This window comes from Fusarium sambucinum, chromosome III (genome assembly GCF_050947815.1).
Source record: "Fusarium sambucinum isolate potato_lamoka chromosome III, whole genome shotgun sequence".
Classification (NCBI taxonomy): domain Eukaryota; kingdom Fungi; phylum Ascomycota; class Sordariomycetes; order Hypocreales; family Nectriaceae; genus Fusarium; species Fusarium sambucinum.
Genome location: NC_139292.1, coordinates 5,005,731 through 5,027,922, shown reverse-complemented (window position 1 = coordinate 5,027,922; position 22,192 = coordinate 5,005,731). Strand labels below are relative to the sequence as shown.

Below are 22,192 nucleotides of genomic sequence, written 5' to 3'. Positions count from 1 at the left end.
TTCCCACTGGAATTTGTGTGCTTTTGCCTTGTTTGTCACCAATATATGGATTTTCATCCAATAGTCCTCGATTATCCACTTGACAGCGCGCCACTGCCACTTGTCTTGCCAGCCAACAAAACTTTGTTTCAACGACATGGCAGTATAACCTCCTATCGACGCGGCTTTTTGCCAATACAAACATAACTGTCGTGTCACTTGTCAGAATAGAGAACAACTGCCTGGGAATTTGACCAACTTACAGAGGAAAGTATGCCTGTAACCATCATCAAACCAACCAAGTCAGATCGCTAATCAAAAAGGCGGTCTCACAACAGAAGAAATTCGAATCTTACCTTGAAAGCCGGGTTGCTTGCTTCGCTCCTCGCTTGGGCTACCAAAAGTTGGAAATCGGTGAAAGACATCCTATTCAAAGCTTAGTGGCACGGCATCCGTCAAGAGACTCCGGTCAACATACCCAAGAAATTGCGTGAAGGGGTACAGAGCCAACGAAGACAGCAGCTGACTCACGTTATCCTTATTCGACACACCGATCTCATAATCTCGAGGAACTGCTCATCGATCAGTTTCGAAATACACGAACAAGACACCATTCCATCATACCGCTCGACCAACCGCACATCGGTAACGTCATGAGTCTCGATTCGACTTCGGTAAAGCCAGCACTTCTCATCCAGCTCGCCATTTGTAATGGTGCTCGCGGGTCATGGTGTGGCTCTTGACTTTCCAAGTATTGTCTTGACCACTGCGACAAAGCATGATCTACCTGGCATGGTCAAAATGAATAATCCACCAAGTCAAGGAGAATAATCGACTTACCGGGGGTCAATGTGCCATTATCAGATTGGGCATTGAAGTATATCTCGACAATTTGACACCAGCCACCAGGCTTCAAGACACGGAAGATGTCTCGGATATAGCTTCTCCATCGATTTGCATGGATTCCTCCTGCTACCATCTGACTATGGACCAGATCAAAGTGGTTGGACTTGAATGTGAATCTACGGACAACGTTCGTCAGTGATCGTCAAATAAGCTGATGTCGAATAGCTTGCCTCGCGTTCAAGTCATCAACCTGAAGCTCCATATTGTCAGGAGGGTTTTCTGGTATCATGTGTGGGCTTACATCGATGCCAAGAACCTGCACAAGACAACCAATCAGTCAAAGATTTTCTCATTTTCGCCCCTTATACTCGATAACATAGGGGTCGAGTCATATAGTTCATGCTTTATGAGATCAAACGCAACCCATGTCCTGGAGAGGCAGAAGAAGTGGCAGGTTACAAGCCATTTCTCAACAGTTGGATGTTGGGGTGAAAACGACACCGAACTTCTCTTCTTTTTTGAATCCGCGTATAGCAACAGTTCACCAAAGAAAAGGCCCTCTGGAAATACGCGGAGAACATACCTCCGAATCAGGGTATTGTGTAGCGACTTCCATCGCCCAGTCTCCAGTACCACAACCACAATCAAGCACTCTTCGCGGAGACCTGATAGGAGGGAATATAAGACGCCTGTCAAAAAGACCGCTGAGGACTCCATGCATCATCTCAAGACGCGAAACTTCGTCCTAACAAGATATGTTATTTTCTGCTCAAGAACATGAAATTGGAAGCGTCTTTACTCCTACCTCATCGATAGGCGCAAAATAAGTGTCGTTTTTCAAGGAGTAATGTTGGTAAGAACGCCCACAATGCTCGACTATCTCAGTAAAGGTTTCGTCCAGAGGCACGGTACCATCTCTTTGCACGGGAACTTAGCAGAATTTCCATGTATAGGATCTTTGGCTGGCTTACTCGGCTTCCATCGTTTTCTGAATCCGACTCTCGGACCCGATGGTATGGGAAGTACAAGTGCGCTAATGGATGCTCAAAAGACGATAGCAGAGCTGGGCTCCTTTATCAAAAAAGGAATTTCAGACTACTATCGATCTTTGGGAAAACATGTGGTACCTAAAGCATGGCCCTAGTCCGACGTATAAGAGCCACCACAGTACCAGGATGTCAGGTCCGAAACGTGTTGCTACTATGATGGCCTTGCATCTAGCGGCCTTACAGACGTCAAGGGGCTTCTCGAAGATTGCGGAGATGATCTGGTGGACAGGCGAGACATGCGCCGGCAAATGAGTGCTTCCTTTAAGCTTCAAATGCCGATCTTCACGCCCCAGAGCTCTGACTTGTTACTTGTGCTGAGCCAGGCAGGATTATAGTACAGCGGGCTTACCATGGGGCTCCCTCCTTGTACCATTGATCAAAGGAGCAAATACAAGGGTCCAGGGCGGATTCGACTGGGGCCTACCGGCATCTGGGCAAAACGGTGCAAGGCTGGCTTTTGTGCCTCTTGAAGACACTCGGACGTTGAATTTGAAACCCCAATAGCCCATGGTTGCTTGGACCTCTGCGGCATGTTATTGGCCTGGTGCATGGAAATGACTCCCAGTGAGCAAACATGGAAATAACCAGCTGCGAAGCCTCTGGTGGTCCCATCGCCATCCTATTCTATGGCTGCTTTGCTCGATGACACACGTTCCACTTGAAGTGGAGGGCTGGACTGCCGCATGTTCGGATACGATTGCAGTCAACCACAATCGACTCCATGCAGATGCAGCTCCTGTAGAGCCAATTGCTGGACCCGTTTTGCGGCTTGGTAGAATCTTCCCACCATCCAAAAAGTCAGGCACCCGGCTGTCGGGACTGCTGCAGACCCCGTGTACGGCTTCAGACCATTATCCGCTATGGAGGGTGACATCCACCAGCTTTGAGCCATCTCATGCCAATGGTGAGGCTGTCCTACACCAACACTGGCAGCTGTGATCATAAGGCGAAGACGATGCTGAGGCGATAGCCCATCATATGCGTAACAGCATTTCCGAAGGGAGGAAAAAGCAAGATCATAGTCACACAGAGAAAGCCTCTGGGTGCACAATCCAATGGCAGCCATGCTGATACCGAGGACGTGGGCGTGGGACCCCTTGGGGAAACGGGCCCCTAAGCTTACCGTGCAACTATACTCAAAAGTTTACTCGCTTTGCCAACGAATGGTCTACAAAACTCCGTTGATTGCTGTTATTATTGGCAAGGACAGTGAGCGAGCTCCCTTGCTGATATAACTTATTCCTCCCACAGAAGAAATCTTGGAATGCCAGGATTTGTTGCGCAGATGCACCAGGAAGCCCACAGCCGGAGGACCTCCGTATCATCAAAAACACATTTCGACAGGCCTCAGCGATAATGAAAATGATCCACACTTGGAGCGCTAGAACTTCGAAAGCCAAACAAAGATAACCCTTGAACCAGGCTCCGAAAGATTCATCTCTTCACCGCTTGATGTGTCCACAACCAGAAAATCAAGAAGCTCGACCAGGCGCAGAATATGCAAAGCGTGAATACAGGGGAGTCCTAGTGGTAGAGGTCCGCACGAAGGAGGTCTCTGTGGTCACATAGATGCTGGCAATGGGCCGCTGAGTTGCATTGAGTTGTTTCCCGCGGCTGATGCGCACTTTGGACCCTCTTTGGTTGATCCTCTCACTTGACCTGCTGTTATCATACGACCTGTCGAATTTGGCGCGGCGTGCCAACCGAGGGAGAACAGCAACCAATGCCTCGTTGGCCTGATCTGTACTTGTGGACGGGCCGCTGCAGGTTGCCTTGGTGCAAGTGGCAAGATGGGGAACCGAAGTCATTGTCTAGCCCAATACGTTGAGAAAGGCCATTGGGAGACCATTGTTGATTCTACGACAATACCACCGCACGCTCATACAACCCACGACAGGGGTAATTAGACTTACCATATCTGGTGAGAGTTGAGGCGAACCATCAAATATTACAAGAGACTGAGACCGATGTGGGTACCGAGAGGACCCTCCCCTCCTCTGGCAGAGTGGAAGTGTGTTGAGGGAGGGAACATTCTTGTAAGTCTTGACCCGCATATGGTACTGTGCCCGTACCTTGACGGCTAAGGATTGCAGGTCGGCTGGTCACATGTAGGAGAGAAAAGTGACAAGAGAATCAATACGACCCAGTTCTCCAGCTTTCAGATTCGTGCGAAAAATCGAGAATGCCGTGCGATTATGCCTATAGTGATGCCAGGCAGGCTATTGCAAGACCAAAAGCATCTCGATCATCCCACATAGGCTGACTTTAGACAAGTCTAGTGGCTGCTGGGACTACTAATAATGTACGGTATTAGGGGTATCCGCAGCCAGACTTTGAGGGCGGGCCGCCAGCATGGAGTTTGTGGGGAGAGAAGCCACCTTGTCAAGTCGCTTCAAAAGGTCTCAACTGAATGCCACCTCCTCTTGACGACGTGGTATAGCATCACAAGGCGATCTTCTCCGGACGGATAAGCTCAACCGTGATGGACTTTTAGAAAAACGGAACAAAGACTCACAAGCGAGAACAGAGACACCTCGCAGCCATTTTAGCTTGCCCACCAATAAAGAAAGGCCAACACGCTACGCTAGAACTGCTACCACAAAGACAGGGGAGCCATGTTCGAGCCATAGTTTGCCGACCCAGACTCTCGGGATTTGACCAGAGAGCTGGGAAATGGTGGATTGTTGGTTGTTGGTAGTACAGTACGTACACTATATAGTACATCCCACAGAATCAAGACATGACACGGGATTTTGTTCCCTAATGCATTTATTATACTGCAATACAGCCCTTTCTAAATATGCTTTAATCAATACAACATATCCTGAAAAACGAGGGTTGTAATGAATGCTACCGAAATCATACACCAAGAATAGTTCAAGGTGCTGCCATAACATAACTTATTTTCAACCGTCATAATGCGTATGAACCCTCGTCTAGCAAATCCAAGGTAGAGCAAGAAAAAGCAAAGACCGGGACCACAATACTAGACTGCACTGTGCAGTAGCAATCATATGCTGGCTCTTGGCCCCGTGCCGTTTACGCACATCACATCACGGCCTGCTGGTTGCCATTGATTCCTCATGCATGTCAGCTTGGATCCTCTGGCCGGCCTAGTTGCATGCGCCGTCGGTGTGCTCGTTTCCCTTCCCAGTCTTCCTCTTTCCAAGCGATACATAGTAAGAATGCATTGACTTCCACTGAGACACGCATATCAGATCAAGAGCATTGTCCGCGTTGTCTCCACGATGATCCCCTTACCAACCACTGTCATGCACATGAACCCAAACCAGTTAACGCCTGACAAAATATCCGAACAAACTGCTTATGTAGTAGAGGTTGATGCCGTGCAGATGAATCCTAATTACCCCTGGATGGGCAAGATTGAGATGACCCTAGCATGGAATTTAACGTCATGCCCAAAGGCCAGAGTAACTACGATATGATGTACAGCGGAGCCCGTCATGGGTACCTAGCACCTGCAAAGTATCGCAAGACAATTGGTAGTTCACATCGTCAAGCAAGCCAAGGCCAGCGTCTGCAACCAAAGTTTGAGGCCCTCACCAGCACTCAAAAACAGGGTTCCTACTCTTGACCGCTTCGAGTCGTTCAACAATGACCTTGCGTTGATTGCCCATCTGCCCCTCGGCCGCAGCATATCCAAGATCACCTTCGAGATCGTCTGTGTAGTTTTCATTGTCACCATAATACTGTTGTGCGATAGTGTTGCTATTGCGACGAGCAGCAGCGTTAGCAAATGAATATCTCCGTTGTTGCCGCGATGTATGCTGGCGTGCGGGTTCATACATGTTGAGTGCGCGGACTGGTCCCTGGTAACTGTTCCTAACTCCAGCTGGCCGGGCGGCCGGACGCTCAGTCACGTCTCCACTATGTTGCTGCAGCCCTGTTGGTGCGAGGAAGTTGGGTTCACCTGAAGGTTGTTCGGTTGGTGACAGGGCTGTCTCTTCGGTCGGAGATGAGAGTTCGAAACGACCCGGGTGAGGCATATCCGCGGGCGCACTGGCGAGGCCAAGAAGATCTTCGATTGGAGGGTTATTAGCAGGAGCTGAGCTCGCAATGTCGGCCTCATCCATAGACTGACGGACATGGGGGTTGCGACGGACTTCTGAGGAAGTATTGCGCATAGGAACTGCAACAGGTACATCAACCAGATCGTCCCAGACGCAAACTCGTGCTCTGCGAGTGAGTTCAAGAGGGCCATGGTCTGGAGTCTTGAGTGTCTCAACGACATTCCAGGCCTGACCCTTCATGACGGCTACCTGCTTTGCAAACATGCGTTCCTGGAAATCACAATCCATCTGGAATACTCTCTTTAGCGAAAGCACTGTTTGCGTCCACCATGAGGTAGATGTTAGTAGAGGCAGGAAGTGATCCCTCGTCTTTTGAGAAAATGGCCGCCCGATAAGATCAACAGGCAGGAAGAGCCAGCCAAAAGGGAAACTAGATTGTAAGTCAGTATGCTCCTTGATGATATGTTCACTACTCCACGCTTACCTTCTCCAAGCATCGGGGTGCTTCCAGGGCCACGATAACGAGTTATCGATGGCTCCAACGGTGATGGCCGGCTCGTTTCCTACGTGTTTTCGACTCGAAGCACTCATCGGTCTCTGTGTCTTGTAAGGGTATGAAGCCCTCGTAGCACGAGGTCCTTGTTGTGAAAGGTTGACAGGTCGAGGGCCCTCTTCCTCTGCGACTGGCTCCATGTTCAGTTGAATGGGATCAGACACTATTGAGGCTTTGCCTGTCTCCCAGTCGACTTTGATCATCCAGTTATCCAATCCTCGGTCTGTATTTCGCATTATGTAGTCGAGAATAACTAGTTTTTCAAGTTCCTCTCGTAATGACTCTTTGAGGCTCTCAGTCCAAATGAAATTATCAGGACCCAAAAGATTTGCGCCTTGGGCAGCTTCTTCGTCGTCACTGTTGTATCCATCGTTTGGAGACGCGTTTCCTGACGGACGGCAGCTCTCGGTCCATCTCTTCTTCTTTTTATTTTGATTGTCGTTTGTGCGAAAGCCTGACCAGTACTGATCAGGCCAAGGATGCTCTCGGAGGAAAACATTGGCGTCTTTGAACCCCTTAAGGAAAACCTGGAAACTGCCCGGCTTGGCAGGGAGAGGTGTCTTCTTGCGATGGAATTTGCGGCGATCCCAGAAGGGATAGTGAAAAGATTTGGAGGCAAGCCATACAACATCGGTGTACGGGACAAGGTGCGTTCTTAGTTGGCAATCGAGTACATACGCAGCTGCTTCGCTTACATACGAAAGGTTGGGAATAAGACTGCAAATGTGTTAGCAGCAGAACTCAGCCAGGGATCTGAGAAGTACATACCAAGCTCGTCCAAAGCAGCATGGAAAGAGGTTTCTGTGAATCCACTTGTTCCATTTGGGATTTCCTGCGGCATAAGGCTCCTCGTCTTTAGGTTTAAAAACACCCACGATCTTGCCGTCTGGATTTCGAGCAAAGTAACTGCCAGAACTGCCTTGCGAGATCATGCTGGGATGAACTTCCTGCCGAATAGCGCTTCGGACACTCTCTACAATGGTCTCAAACTCAGCCTTTGACATGACACCCTCGTGCGGGACAGCAGTGCTTTCGGCAGTTACGGGTCGAACACCCTCGGGAGGTTGAAAGACAGAATAGTGTATTTCAAGACGTTCCTCTTCGCCTTGCTGGTTCTTGCCCTTGCGTTTGAAGCGCGACGCAATCTCATCGGCCCAGCGCTCAAGCCGAGCATTGATGGCCTTCAGATCGACACCAGCACTACTCCCTGAGCGGTGACGGAATTTGGGTTGAGAGGATGAGGTCAGAGATTTGGGACTGGCCATGCCAGAACGATGGCGCGGCTGCGAAACAGGCCCATATCGCGGAGCGGCTGCGGGTTGGAGAGATGCGTATGATTGGGAGAGGGGATCCTCATCGGAGTCGTCACTGAAGTCGTCGGCTTGTGCAAGGCGTTCATAGCCTGTTGTCGCGGGTCGCGAACGAGGCATATTGGCGATGGAAGGGATGTTATAAGGAGTGATTTTACAATGTCGAAAACCCCATCCCACGCTGTAGGGTACGTGGATTCGTGATGCCGAAAGTTACGGCGGATGTTCGTTATAGTTCTGTCGGTTAAAAACGCGTTTTTGATATGATTCGAAAGTGGCCGAAGAAAGATGTGATAGTAGGCGGAAGTGAGAAGTAGTTTGTGTACTTGTTCAGGAAGAAAAGGAGTAATATAGGTAGGTAGTTAGGTACTAAAGAAGGGAGAAAGAGGAATGAGAAAAAGAAGTAATTAGGGCGAGAAGAAGAAGAAAAAACACGTCAACAGCAGGATATTGCGCTCTCGTTAGACAGTGACAACGAAAAGGAAGCCGGTTGCAGGATGACGATGGTGTCAGTTTGAAGTTGTCATGCTTTCAAGCTTGTGACAGGCCAAAAAGCTTTCCTCCACTTGACTGCAGCCTCCGCGACTTGGGACTGGGGCCACCAGGCTTGATTGGTGGATACGTACCCCTGAGTCCCCCCTAAGAAAGCCCGGAACAGGAACTGGAAACCAAGACTAACGTTAGAAGGGGTAAAAACAACAACAACAATGGACGAACAAGGGAGACCTATTGGCTTTGGAACTACTATTATTAGGCAATCAATTGGTTGATCTTTGCTTGAGGAACTTAACAGCTTCAAATATGAGCAAATGCGGGCACGAGTTTATGCTTTTGAAATTGGCTTATTTATGCCTTTCCTCTTTTCACACTCTATCGCACTAACAGATGCCAGAAGTCTTAGGCAGGCCCTGTAAGTGGTCCTGGTGGTCCCTCCCGGCCCCGAAAACTCCGGATGAGGACACGGAACAGACGGAGGTCCGGACATTCGTGTCCGCTAAGAGGAACAGGCCAACCACTGCCTAAACCTTTTCTAATGGTTGGCTCAGTTCGTTGCTATCGGTCATCAAGTAAACTTTATCATGAATAGATTGACAATCCCATCGCATGCTTTGCAATTCCCATTCCATTTCCTGTGTGGCAGCATAAGCGGATTCTTTTTGAGTTTTTCTTTTAGTCTGTTACTTTTTGACTTTGAAGCAACGTTTAGGATCATTCCGTTTTTGTGAAAGAGCGTTGGACAACACCAGACGAAGGAGTCTCGGCCTTTTGCGTTACATTACACAGCAGATTCTGCGTGTGCAATGCACTCGGAACAAGCCAAGGTTTAGATGCTGCTAGAAACGCATGGACAAAGTCTACATTGTTTCCTTCAGATGAGTGAACGAACGGGAATGGGAATCTTCAAAGGGCGCTATGAACCAACCAACCAAACCCAAGACAAGACTAAAGGATATACGGTACTGAGCCAGGGCTGAGTCAACAAGGGTTGCATCTCAACCCTCAAGTGCCCTGGACGCTAACAAAATCCTCTGATCGCGTGCAACTATTTTGGAGGGACTGCAAATGCAGGCTGGCAGGTAAGTACCTAGGCAAGGAATCAAACAAGCATCCGGCGCCAGAGGTTCGGCACATACATAGTATCATTGTCCGGCACAAAAGCTGCTGATGATGACGGTTACAAACCATTCAAAATGGAGTCAATTGTAGTTGTAGTGACCCTTTCTTTGTGCATGTTTCTCGATAAGCAAGATGGATTGCTGATTTACAGGGGTTTTGTGTTTCTCAAAAGTTACCTTGTCTTTCAAACATGATTTACAGGCACAAAAGATACGATGAGCACGTTTCGTGGAGGCTGATACGTTAGCTTCTGCGTCATGGTATGCATCGTCATGTTTCGTCAGCTCTAGTTTGGTTAGGATCGTCTGGAGATCAAGAGTCGTTGTTTGTCTGGGGTAGGCTTGCTGACTTGTACAAAGCCCAAGCCTCTTCATACCAACTCTGAGTCCGGGGGCGGCTTTTTCTTTTGCTAATGAACCTGTCTTGAAGGTTGTGTCACGGACAGAGCCAAGACAAGACAGTCATGGTTGTAGTCATAGTGAGGGACAGTGTAGCATAGATGTGGCTGTCCAACGGCCCCCTCCGTGTAGCAGCGCGGGGAAAGATGAAATAGGATGGGATGTGTTGAGTTGTATTGGATGGCAGAGACCTTGACGCCTGGTGAGATGCTGCTATTCAAGGTTCGATCCTGTGTTGGGAGGCTAAGGAAACAGAGTTCAGCGCCGGCAGAGCAGCCGATCAATTTGCCTTTCCATGACGGATATCGTTCGTACAGTATCTTTTATCTATTGATAGCATGGATGATATTGAAGGGTATGGCAGTAACAGATAAACAACAACCACATTCATAGGATCAGTCAGAGTACCTAGGGTATATTTTTCCAACAACAAAGCGAGCAACTCACTAGAGGTGGTCGAAATATGAGCAGTGACCATGCCATCCATCATCTGATTGAACAAACAAACATGAGATGAGACGCTTCGAATAAAACAAAAACTGCCAGGACTGTTGCTTCTAAAGGCTATGGAAGGCATGGATCGATCCATGTCAAGCAGGCATAGACCCCATCTGTCCCCCCCGGGATGTCAATGCCGCACACGCACCCCTCCACTAACTTCCTACCTGGAACTAGGTAGCCTAGCATCCACCTGGTATTCTACACCTCCACCATCTCCCTGTAAGGTCACCTAGTGTCATGGAGTCTCCTCAGTCTCTCCCTTCAAGGTTTCAATCCCTTGGCCTACCTGGACTACCACTGCCGTATCCATTCCCAGTTGTTTTGTTCCCCTTTTTGTTTGACTTTTGTCCTGTCCTGTCTTGCCATAACTATTTATATAAATGCCGAGCCACGCCCTACACTTGCCCGTCCTCTTGGATAACTTCAATCCAAAGAAAATACCTGAGCTTGAACTTACATGCTACGGTGCCACTGCCACGTCTACTACCTACCCAGCCGTTGCTCAAGTGATCGCAGATCCAAGAGGATTCCTTGCTGAACTTTACTTCTGATCTGCTCGTTTAAACCTTTCGGCTACCTTTTTATTTGTTATTGTTGCTCTTCTTCTCTGTTCTGGCTATAAATTACTTGCCTCGCGGTTTCACAACGATTCAACTGCCATCTATCATATCTTTCTCATCCAAGTCTTGTCAAAGAACAAAAGCACAACATGACTGCTCGAGTCGCACCTGGCTCCTCATCCTACACAGAGCCATCTACCACCATGTCCCCAGCTGTCGATCACGATGTCCTCCGAGGCCGTAAGAGAGAGCGAAGCATGACCCGCGGCAGCGTTCGCACATTCCGAGCCGCACCAGCAGACGAGTCGAGCAACCTCCGAGGCCGCTCTCGTCGACGTGCTGCATCTCCAGCTCTCAGCTACACATCTCGACCCTCCTCGCCTAGAAGAGTACCTTCTCCAACTCGACGCCGTCTTCTCCATGCTCGTCTTCGAAGAGAGCACTGCCCTTCTCGTGTGGCGTCCCCCGTTGAGCAGCAGCAGCATCGACCTATTCGTCGAAGGCAGCGAACCCGGAGCCAGAGCCGGGGTCCTCGGTTGGAGATGGAGCTCGGTTCCCAACAGCCCACTGATGGCTTTTCTGGACTGCGGAACGAGGTCCGAGCCTCGTCTTCTGACACGGTCGATGAAGTCAAGTCGGATGCTTAATTAAAATCGATAATACGCCTACTTTGGATGTCCATGTTTCACTTTGGATTCTGGCATCCTTTCCTTGCCTCACGATCAGATGTATGAAGACGAAAACCGGAAACCAGACCGATACCCATATACTTAATCCCTGTTGTACGATGACTGGATGTCTATTTGCTTCTTCTTTTTTTCCCCCTCTTTTACGTTGCTTTGAGAGCTGGTTATCTCGTACCTATAAGATTGTGTCTGATATTGAATTAGCTGCATATGGAGTTTTCATTTGTCATCAAGAAATTGAGATCTCTTGACTTTGCTTCGCTTTGCTTTGCTTTACTTTTCGTATCTAACTATGAACAAGACGGTGTTGGGGGGAATTGGATGAGATATCCTACCATGTAAGATGTGGTTTAAAGAGAAAGAGATATATACCCTGAATTATATCATCCAATCAATCAATGATGAACTCGTCAAATATGATACTGTTAAGGCAGTTTATTTTGTGATCCCTTCGACACATCCATGTTATTGAATACACTAGCTTACGACAGCTTTATCTGGCTATGGAGAAGTAGTAACAGATCAACCAGTAAATGCCTTACTTCTTAACAGGTTATAAAATAATTGCGTATTTTCTGCATAGATACCTACCTGTAAAGGAAGTGACCGCTCTGGCAAATATGACTGTCAGGAAAATTATAGGCAAAATCGATGATGTTAGGAATATGAGGCGAAACTGTCGGCTCCGCCATATGAACCCAAATGGAGCTCTATGATTGGTCAGACACTACCCTAAGCACTTTTTGACAGTGGGTATGGACTGATGTTAACGACAACCATCTCTGTTGGAGGTTCCAGCCCAACTTAGCTTTTTTCTTTCTCTCTGTTGGACCGGAGCATTTGGTGTCTTGAGGTATTCTTGTATTCTTTTGAATACCCTCTCTCTCCTCTACGGTTTCCCCGTGTATGTCTAGTATTGCGCTCATCCATTATCCAATTGCCATTCCCTGCAGCTCGATCTCTGTCCGTTGATCTCGACTCTGTTTGCTTGCCACCAAGCATGACCACTTGCATCCTCGACTTTACAGCCTAATTCACTCCTGTCGCCTGGTACAAATGATTGAACGAACAGTCGCGGCTTTAGAGTCGCGCAGTCTTCATCGAATAATCCACAGATCCTCGAATCCATCTCGAAAGCTGCATGCAGGGTTCTGGCAACATGGCGCTGCTGCTATCGACCTCGCTGGCGCTTGCCCCGGCTCAGTAAGGACCGTCGATGCTGCAACCCCAGAACCAGAAACAAAACAGCGGCAAGCAAATCTGTTTGCATCTGTTTTGATGCTCGACTTTCTGTACCCGACCTCAACTCCACCTCTCCCACGCCGCCTATATCATGACCTACACAATCCCCAACATGCGCAGCGAACAGCAATCGTTCCCAGTAGACGAGCTTACTCTTCGATAACACCTCCACCTCCGCCTCCAGATGAAGAAATAGCAACAGATCGAGCCGCGTGGCCTGACAATGACTTGACCCTCAACGAGCGTCAACCCGAGGGGGGCGCGAGTATACAAGTTGGGACCGAGACTGTAATTCCAAACAAAGGTCAGACAGACTTGCAGTTGCTCCAGAGAATTATGAATACAAAAGGGCGTCACTTTCAGCAAGCTTGGGATTTATACTCTGGAATGGACAACGATGAACGACGCGATGTGCGCGGCGCTCTGGTTAGCTATCTCTCCCAATCCCACAGCATTGTCGAGACAGGACGAGCCCTCTCACTCTTTCGCCAAATTCCCCCGACCGACTGGAGCAATCAACTGCTGTATTCGGGAATCCTTCTTCTTTTGCGATCCGGGGACCTACCAGGGGCCGTGGAGGCTTTCAAAACGGGACTCAAGTCTGGCGGGTTGAACCATGGTCTCGAGTTTCTGATGGCTGACACCATCAACTCCAGAAATTGGCCAGTAGCTCTAGATGTTTGGACTTCATATTACAAGAGCGAGGCAAAAAGAAATCCCCGTGCAAGGCCAAATCTAGAACGATTGGTACAGCTTGGGACCCTTACTCAAAAAGGAGACCTTTACTTCGCCTTCAGAGCTTACTTGGTTGACGAAGGTAAAGACCAATTCAAAAGTATCCAGAAGGACGCGGTTGCCAAGAGGGCTCTCTCTGCCCTACGGAGATTTTTTGCCACTTTGGCTCTCCGAGAGCCATGTCGCCCGGATCAAGCGAAGATTATTCTCGAGGCTCTTGGCGACAACCATGAGTACAACACATATTTGAATACCATGTTTAATCGTTGGTATGATAAATTAGAAGATAGATACACCATGGAACAGCTTCCCGCTATTTACCAGAATCAACGGAAATTGCCAGATGCATCGCCCGCTATGCCTGTGTACCGCGGCCTGTTCAAGGTAAATTTTCCTAAAAATAGGGCCAGGCTGGAAGAATTACACCATGACTGGGTCCGGTTCAAAGGCGGCTTAAACCAATGGGGCTACGAAAAGTTTCTCAAGTACTACGCATCAAGAGGCGACGTGCCATCGGTTAAGGGGCTCTGGGCTCAATTCACAAAAGCTTACCCAGAGCTACTTAGGGAGTCCCGAGGATTCAACAGTTTAGTCAACGTCTATGCTCAAGTAGGAGACGTTGAGGGTGTTAAGAAAGTGCTCCAAACAATGGTCGAGGAGTATAATGTCCAGCCGGATCTTGACCACTGGAACATGTTGCTCAAGGCTTACATGAGAACCAATGACTTTGACGGCGTTTTGGACCTATTCGATCAAATCTCAAGCCAACACGAGCCAGACTCGTATACGTATGCCCACGTCATGGCAATGAGCTCCAAGAAGGGTGATCTGGATACAACTCTAGAGTATTTCACCAAGTCTCAAGAAGCCGGTGTACCCATCACAAAGGAAATGGGGTTGTCTTTGGTAGTGGCTTACGGTCGAAATGGTCAACTTCTTGAGGCGGAAAGCTTGTGTATCGAAATGACCCACCGCAAGATTGCTTCCCAAGCCATCTGGAACCAGCTCCTCAACTTCAACGGCGTTGAGGGAAAGATTGATAAGGTGTATGAGTTACTCCGGCGTATGAAGGAACTTAGAGTTGAATGGGATGATGAGACATATCAATTTCTCCTCCAAGCTCTCGTCAGGGTCAACAGGATTCACCCTGCATACCATCTCTTGCAGCGCGCTGTCAACGAACGCTTGTTTCTGGTCACTCCAGAGCATTATGCTATCGTCATGGCTACGGGTGCGCGTCTCGGAGAAGCCCAACTCGTGGAGAATCTCTTCCACCAGCTTCAGAAATCAGAGTTACCTGTGACTTTCAGCGCTTTGGTTGCTTTGGTCACTTCTGCCGCCAAAAAGAAGCCTGGCGCTGACCGAACGAGGGGATTGGCAAATGAATTCGTCGAGTACTTCCGCCAGGCGGCCGAGGCTGCCAAGTCGGGCAAACCCCCGTCTGAAGATTTCGCAGATGCAACCAACGTCGCGGACCTCAAGCTCTCAACTCCCGAGATCGGTCGAGCAATTGCCCTACTTGTTGAACTTCGAGAATTCGGCTCAGTTGAAGAGCTGATGGGCTTGTTTGTTCAGATCTTTCCTCAATATCAGGCCGGCCAACGATTCCCGCCCGAGATAATGTCTGCTTTAATGCATGCACATTACGCGGACCAAAATTATGACAAGGTTCTGGAACTCTGGGAGAAGACATGGCAAGATGTTTACGATTCCAGCCGGAAACGCTCAGGCGATGGTATTGCTGGTGGTACTGAATACGATTTGTGCCGTGTTGTAGATGTAATGGCAAGGGCATATGCAGAGAAGGAAGATGTAAAAGGCTTGAGCGATACTATCGACAAGGTCATTGCAGCAGGCTTCAAGCTCACTCGGTCAAACTGGGTAATCATCATTCGCAGCCTCTCTGAGCTGGGCAGGTGGGAGCGCGCGATGGACTGGTGCGAGACACTCTTAATGCCTGGTTGGGATGGCTGGGCCTACAAACGTGACATTCCAGCAAAGAGGCGAAACACTCGAATGTTGCAACCACCCCACAAACTCGTCTTGCGTCTGCAGCAAAAATGGCTGGAGATGCGCAAGATGGCGGCTTGGGCTCCAGATGTCTCCCGTGTCGTCTCTACGGTAGAGGAGAAATACCCTCGGCTATACCACGCCTTTACTACCTCAGAGATTGACTCTATGCCTACCAAGTACTCTGTCAATGGCAAAGAGATTTCAGCCGGTGAGCTCGACGGTGTACTGCAGGGTCTACCTTATCAGTCACTACTGAAGGTGAAGGAGAACATGAAGCGAGAACTAGAAAAGGAAAAGAAGCGTGAGAGAAGCCTAGGAACACCCAAAGACACTATGGACAAGGCAGAGTGGAAGCGAATGTTGCACGACAAGGTTCATAGATACTCCAAGATGTGGTTCTCTGCGCGCAAGAGGGCCTACGATGAACAGTTGACCAACCTGCGAGGATTTGAATCCACGGCAAACATCAGTATCGAAGCAACAGACATGGCACAAGAGGACGCAGACCATCTATCAACTCGTGAGCAATTTGCTTACTGGAATGAGTTTTGGGATCGCTATGACCAGCGCCGCCATGGCGACACGAGGGTGAGGCCGGCCCGTCCTTCAGGATTCCACAGAAAGAATCCTTTGGAAGTGCAAAAGATAAGAGAGTGGCGGAATAACAACCGCTCAGGGCGCAACACTGATGATGAATAAAGATGTACACTACCAGAATATACATAAGCAGTTCTCTCTCAAGATCCCTTACGGTCACATGCATGATGGACGTTATATTATGACTCAACTATTTTACAACTGTGTCTCAAAACCAACACCTTGTGATCTCGACGTTCTGTGACGATGTAATCACCCAAGCAGAGAGGTTCATGTTCGATGTACTATGTATATATTCAATTGTCTATCTCAGCTTTGGCTATTGATTACATACCCAACCTGGTATCGAGATACTCCAAACACCATCAAAGCATTTTAACTCCTTGCCCACGCCCAAATAATGTGTTCGGCCCAGCCTAATAAATAACAGCAACGCCTTTCAGAGCAGTCAATGCTCTGGTCTATGTCCCAACATGAAAACATCTAACAGTGTAAAAATAGTGCCGTGCCGTGACGGTTTATGTACAGTTAAGCATGTTCACCGTGATTGGTGAAATGTGTAACAGCTTTGTCTAGGGAGACATGCCATCCCGACGAGGTGTTTCCGGGGGTGTAGGCTGTTTGACCCCTAGTGAACGCAAGCGCTGAGAGAGCAAACCCTCCGCACCGCCTAGTGAGCCCGATCTATTAAGAGCAAAGGCATTGCCGCCATATCCCGGCTCACCTTTGTTGAGTTTCTCATAGAGCGTGGGCCCCACTGACTGATTATTGTTCGAATCCTTGGTCGAAGGACGACTAGCCGGAGACTCGCCAGAATAACGGCTATCGTTGCCAAGAGCAGCAGTAGTGTTTGTGCTGTTGCTGATATCGCTGCTTGTTCGAGCATGAGCAGAAATATAGAAGGGAATTGGATTCACAGGTAAAGTGTTGCCACCAGCAGAGCCTCTAGAAGGAGAATCGTTAACGCGGAACATATTGTCCATAATCTCGAGATTGTGAGATGAGCCTTGGAAGAAGCCCACGCTTCGTCTGCGCGAAGCCTTGTCCACGGCTAGCATAGCAGCGGGACCAGACTGTGTAGGTAAGGGCGGATGCATCACGCGAATAGGTTTATAAGGCGTATATCGAGGCTCCGGCCACGTCGTCTCGTTTCTGAGTTTTTCCTTGCCATCGGGGACACGATTTGCAAAGACAATCCGGATGCTCTTGTAAAGATAATATCGACCTTTGGCAGGACAGCAAATGTGAAGGTGAGCAAGATATCTCAGAATAGGACGGCCATCTGTGTTTGCCTCGGCCGTGGCAGGGGCGTTGTCGATGATGGGCCCAGCTGAGTAGCTGCGCTGACGCACGAACGTCTTTGTTCCTGGCTCCATGCCTGTCAGATCATAGGGGATCAGAAATAGTTTGACGGCAGTCTTGTTTGGATTTTTTATGATGATCTGAATTTGTCCCTTTTCTGGAAGTCGATAGCTTCCACCTGGAGGGGCTTTTGCATATCCAGATCCGGATCGGCGACTGGCCCGGGAGTTTTGACGTGAGATATGCTCAGGGGCTTGATTCTCGAGGCTAACATCCATCGTGTCTTCTGTGGGCCGCCTTTCTGCGCGGCTCTGTGCTTTCTTCTTTGCTCGATGTTCATCATCTGGGTTAGAAAGTCCATTCTCAAGGTCGATTTGACCGACATACGGGCTCGGGCCATCATGCGCATTTGAACGTCCATGTGATGTGTTGCTGTAGCTGTAGTATACAGCTGGGAATGAGAGACTGACATGCGGTGGGCACTTCAAGCTGGACTTGCATTTGCCCTTACCCAGAACGCCGATTTGTGCGACAAAATCCAGTGGCTTGGAAGGAGTCGTAGACATGCGGCCTCGAAGAATACTCTCTTCGTAAGAGCCAACCATGGATGCATGCTGCAGTGGCGATGCCTCCGCTGCTACAGATGACCTGCGCGGTCGAAGAAGTGCTGGTGTTGGTGGCGATGCTCCGGGTTGCATGAAGCTTGGAGTTGAAGTCAATGATCTTCGAGGTTGGTGTGCCTGATATGGAAATGCTTCTCGGCGATATGAAGATACTCGTTGAGGCAGTGTGTATTTCGGCGAGGCAGACATCCATGGCGATGAAGCTGTAGACTGTGGCATGTAGTGGCTCGTCCCAACGTATCCGATGAAACTAAATGGATCTCTTGGCAAAGACATGTCGTGCTCTTCGGAGCTCTGAGCTTGTACTAGAGGACTGGTAGGCGGCTTGTATACAAAGCTGGAGGACAAAGACGAAGACAAAGGTGAGTTCGTGGATCGGAAACTCCCGGCACTTGCTGGAAAGGGAACTCCTTTATCATGCTGGAACGGCGTATAATGTCGAGGAGGAGAAGTCGCGATCCATGGAGTTTCTGCTGGTACAGGATATCGACCATTATGCGCTCTAGCGGCTGGTGTAGTACGGTCCTTGGCGGCTGCTTCCTCGGAGAAGTTACCGCTGTGTAGTGCCGATCTCGGTCTCTCAATATTGAGGCCATCGCGCAATCTGTTGTCGAAATCGGATTGAGAATCGTTCTTTTCGGGCGTTATTTGGGCAGGGGCAAGCAACATCGAAGGCTCGGCGGGTGTCTGAGGGTGCTTTTGCTCGATATCGGAAGTTTGGTGGTGAATGACAGACTCAAGCTGCAGACAGAGTGTCAGCAAAGAAGACTTGCATACAAAACAAATAATAGGAGCATACATGTTGATTTGGGATCCATATTGGAGGAGATTGTGCTCTCTTGAGTCTTTCGATTAATGTAGCTCGATCCGATATCGCGTTCTCGGCACCTTCGACCTCTTGGGGGGTTTTGGACCGTAGAGGACTGTCCGGGACGGGTCCTTCACATAATTCAGTACGGATGCTTTCTTCTGAAAGGCGTCTCAGTCCAGAAGAAGGCACATTAATCGGGGATGGCTCGATAGATTCAGGTTCGGGTTCGGGTTCGTGATTGTCTAAATCGGCTTGGAAGATAGGCATGATGGCGATGTTTGGAAGCTGTGACAGCAGCCGTGTAGTTTCTGAACAAGATCCTTCATGAACACGCAAGGACAAAAGAGTCAAAAGGTGGTGGTTTTTATAAGATAATTGTCATTAATGCAGGTGTTGGTTGCCGATATTGAGGCTGGGGTGCCTTGCAGATCAGATCAAATCAATTTATTGTACTGTAAAAGCCGACCAGGATATTGAAGCTGGTACGGCCAAGTTGGATGGAGTGGATATGATAGATATATCATGCCATGCAAGCCATACATAAGAAATGTCTAGCACGGCGTGGGTCAACAAGGTGGTCGAGAAAAAGCGAATCTGAATATGGGGAATCTGGGATCGTGGGACGTCATCCACCGATATGACGACAGTTAAAACAACGACGATGGAGAGTCTAGTCGGTCCCGTCTTCCCCGGGAGAGGCCAAAAGAGTGCAATGAGGACAAAAAAAACAGGATGAGAAAGAAGAGAAGCAAAGCTTTAGTAAAGTAGAAGCAAGAAATGATCACGCGATTCGCAGTTGGAGGTAAGTTGTAAGAGGAAGGGAGGCGTGCAGAAACGGCAGGGTCCAGTAAATGATACGACAGGATATGAATTCGGGCCATCACCAACTGGGGCCGATGGCGGTGAAAATGGACTATAGGTCCTTCTCAAACAAGCCCGGTTAGGTACCTCAGTTTAGTAGTTGGCAGGTAGCCTAAATAAAGCTGGACAGTGTATTTAGACAGAGACAGTAATTCTCTGCGCCCAAGGGTAGTAGTACTCATACATCCAACCTGATGACAACAATATTCACATTGTCTCCAAAATCAAAAATTGGCGGTGCATTCTGCATTCCCTACGTGACTATCCGTAGACATGACAGTATACATACGGTCTTGTGGAGTCAACATCCCTGGCCCCAGATATGCCACGGCCTACTAATGACGTTTATGGTTTGGTCTAGGATGAAGCATCTCAAGTGAACTCCATTTTGCGACTCACAAGACACGGCAAAAGAGGAAACTTTTTACAGCGCTAATGCTAAGCTACAGTCAGAGACCGGTCCCTTGCGGATACCTGACGATTAGCGCGGCTGGGAATGAACCCTGATATACGTGGGCGGACATTTTGCTTCTGCTGTGCCGTGATGCAGTCTTGACGTGTAAGTTGAGAAAAGAAGCAAGCTGAACCAGGAACGACCAATAACTAACAGTCATGGCACGGATACTGTGCCTCTGTTAAACATCAACAGCTGTTCAACTATACATGGATGGACCTTTGTTTGTGTGACATGGCAATGCATCCTTAACCCGAAAGAGTTGTACCGGCAGTTTCTCAAGCAGCCCAACTCAAGATCCGGCTCAACCGCTTGACGAAGAAAGGCAGGGGTAATGGTACCAAGTTTGGTAGTCAAAGACCAAATTGGCGCTTTTGTCTTGTCTGGTAGAAATAAAGTGCCCGCAGTCTTGGAATCGGATTACAGTATATCTCCACTATAATTAACGTCCAGCCAGGTCTGTAGAAGGTGAAGCGAGCTCTAACTTACATTGGATGCTCACCGAGGATAAAGTGGACCCATGAGTTCCTTTCTAATTCTCATCATCAACAACTACAACTCTCATAGAGAACTTACAAAACCATACCCCAACATGGCTGCTAAACACGAAAAGGAGGGCGCTGGTGCCGCCCCAGAAGCCCAGAAGCCTAAGCACGGCTTCAGAGTCGGTCCAGAGAATTTGCCAGACGGTCCTTGGCGAAGAAAAGGTTTGTCGCATTGTCTTGTTTTTCACCTTGGCAAAATTTTCATTCACGTCGCATACTTACACTTTATCGCACAGTTACCAAAGTCAAGAAGGAGCTGATTCACAAGGCAAAAGTCAAGAAGGCTTATGCAAAGATAAAGGCTCGTGAACAAGAGAATGCGCAACCAGCAAAGACAAGTGAGCCTGCTCATGATGAGGCTCCAGTAGAGGGCGCTGGCAAGGCAGAGAAACCGGAAGATGAGGGTGAGAAGATGCATCCTACGCGGCATCTCATGCTGGCAGACGAGGCAAAGGCCCAGGAAAACTCAGCCGATGAGCCTACTAGTGATGGCAATAGACGGCGCACTCGACGACCTGGCTACTACGACAAGCAACTTGGCAAGGCGGCACAACTTCGCCAGGAGCAAGAGGCACGGGAAGCTGAGTTTCAGCGCAGACGTGAAGAGCGCGAACAAAAGATGGCCGAGAGGGACCGGTACAAGAGGGCCATGGCCAAAACTCGGGATCGCAATGGCAACAAGAAACTTGGCAGGGAGAGTTCGTTACTGCTCGACAAGGTCAGAAAGATGGTCGCTGAGAAGAAGTAAAGAGGCCGAGCGACATGGTTCGGTTTGGCTTGCGTATGAAAGAGAATGGGAGGGCGTTTGAGAGATTTTGTTATTGGGTTAGACAAAAGTTAACACACAAGTTTGATACCAAACGGTCGCTATAATCACATCAATTCAAGGCCAAATTGTTAATTAAGTTTACACTGAATGGTCATCATGATATGAGACGTGTCAGTGGCAGTAATTGTCACAAGTTTTGTGCTCACGAGAAATATCTGTAAGCGCTGCGATAAGTCTGAGATCCCGTTTCAAGATGCTTCATATGAGACGTTTGCATTTGCCATATTGGTTTTAGTTTGAGTAACTTATATCAATGCAGTACATTCTGTGACAGCATGCTCATGTATGTCTCGTTAAATTGGGACAAAGCCCTTCAATGTTGACGTCTAACTTCTGCCAGCTCACATGAAGTATCATGCAGAGGCAACCACTGCTACACACCCGTAACTTAATCTACTCAGCCGCCCAGCATTTACTGCCATGGTCCCAATGCGGGCCGTCTTGCGAGTATCTTGAACTTGAAGATATCAAGCACCGTGTTGTAACCCTCGACCGGGTAATTCGTTGATATCTCTGCCAGACACTCCATTGGGAAGTTCATCTCAAAAACGGGGTTTTGAATAAAAAGCTTATCATGCTTAGTGCATATAAAAGTGATCATATAGCCTGCTACTATGAAGCCTGGCTGCAGGTGTTGCATTCATGCCATC

At 48.7% G+C, this 22,192-nt stretch overlaps 6 protein-coding genes across 6 annotated transcripts; 3 read left to right on the top strand and 3 right to left on the bottom strand.

Annotated features, from left to right (window-relative positions):
* Window positions 1-71: 71 nt before the first annotated feature.
* On the bottom strand, window positions 72-1,441 carry FSST1_011854 (S-adenosyl-L-methionine-dependent methyltransferase; the record flags this gene model as incomplete). Its single annotated transcript, XM_083235024.1, has 9 exons — window positions 72-121; window positions 179-186; window positions 243-256; window positions 336-405; window positions 458-551; window positions 604-762; window positions 820-1,001; window positions 1,056-1,141; window positions 1,409-1,441. The coding sequence occupies 9 exons, from the start codon at window positions 1,439-1,441 to the stop codon at window positions 72-74; spliced, it is 696 nt and encodes a 231-aa protein (XP_083081550.1).
* Window positions 1,442-5,434: 3,993 nt separating this feature from the next.
* FSST1_011853 (1-phosphatidylinositol 4-kinase LSB6) lies at window positions 5,435-7,888 on the bottom strand (the record flags this gene model as incomplete). The annotated part of the gene is made up of 3 exons (XM_083235023.1): window positions 5,435-6,335; window positions 6,390-7,175; window positions 7,227-7,888. The coding sequence occupies 3 exons, from the start codon at window positions 7,886-7,888 to the stop codon at window positions 5,435-5,437; spliced, it is 2,349 nt and encodes a 782-aa protein (XP_083081549.1).
* Window positions 7,889-10,993: 3,105 nt separating this feature from the next.
* FSST1_011852 (uncharacterized protein) lies at window positions 10,994-11,491 on the top strand (the record flags this gene model as incomplete). Its single annotated transcript, XM_083235022.1, has 1 exon — window positions 10,994-11,491. One exon carries the CDS (start codon window positions 10,994-10,996, stop codon window positions 11,489-11,491), a length of 498 nt encoding a protein of 165 aa, XP_083081548.1.
* A 1,095-nt stretch (window positions 11,492-12,586) lies between these two features.
* Window positions 12,587-16,219, top strand: FSST1_011851 (uncharacterized protein; the record flags this gene model as incomplete). The annotated part of the gene is made up of 1 exon (XM_083235021.1): window positions 12,587-16,219. One exon carries the CDS (start codon window positions 12,587-12,589, stop codon window positions 16,217-16,219), a length of 3,633 nt encoding a protein of 1,210 aa, XP_083081547.1.
* Window positions 16,220-16,689: 470 nt separating this feature from the next.
* FSST1_011850 (uncharacterized protein) lies at window positions 16,690-19,120 on the bottom strand (the record flags this gene model as incomplete). Its single annotated transcript, XM_083235020.1, has 2 exons — window positions 16,690-18,783; window positions 18,842-19,120. The coding sequence occupies 2 exons, from the start codon at window positions 19,118-19,120 to the stop codon at window positions 16,690-16,692; spliced, it is 2,373 nt and encodes a 790-aa protein (XP_083081546.1).
* Window positions 19,121-20,760: 1,640 nt separating this feature from the next.
* On the top strand, window positions 20,761-21,461 carry FSST1_011849 (uncharacterized protein; the record flags this gene model as incomplete). The annotated part of the gene is made up of 2 exons (XM_083235019.1): window positions 20,761-20,875; window positions 20,950-21,461. The coding sequence occupies 2 exons, from the start codon at window positions 20,761-20,763 to the stop codon at window positions 21,459-21,461; spliced, it is 627 nt and encodes a 208-aa protein (XP_083081545.1).
* Between the last annotated feature and the right edge of the window lie 731 nt (window positions 21,462-22,192).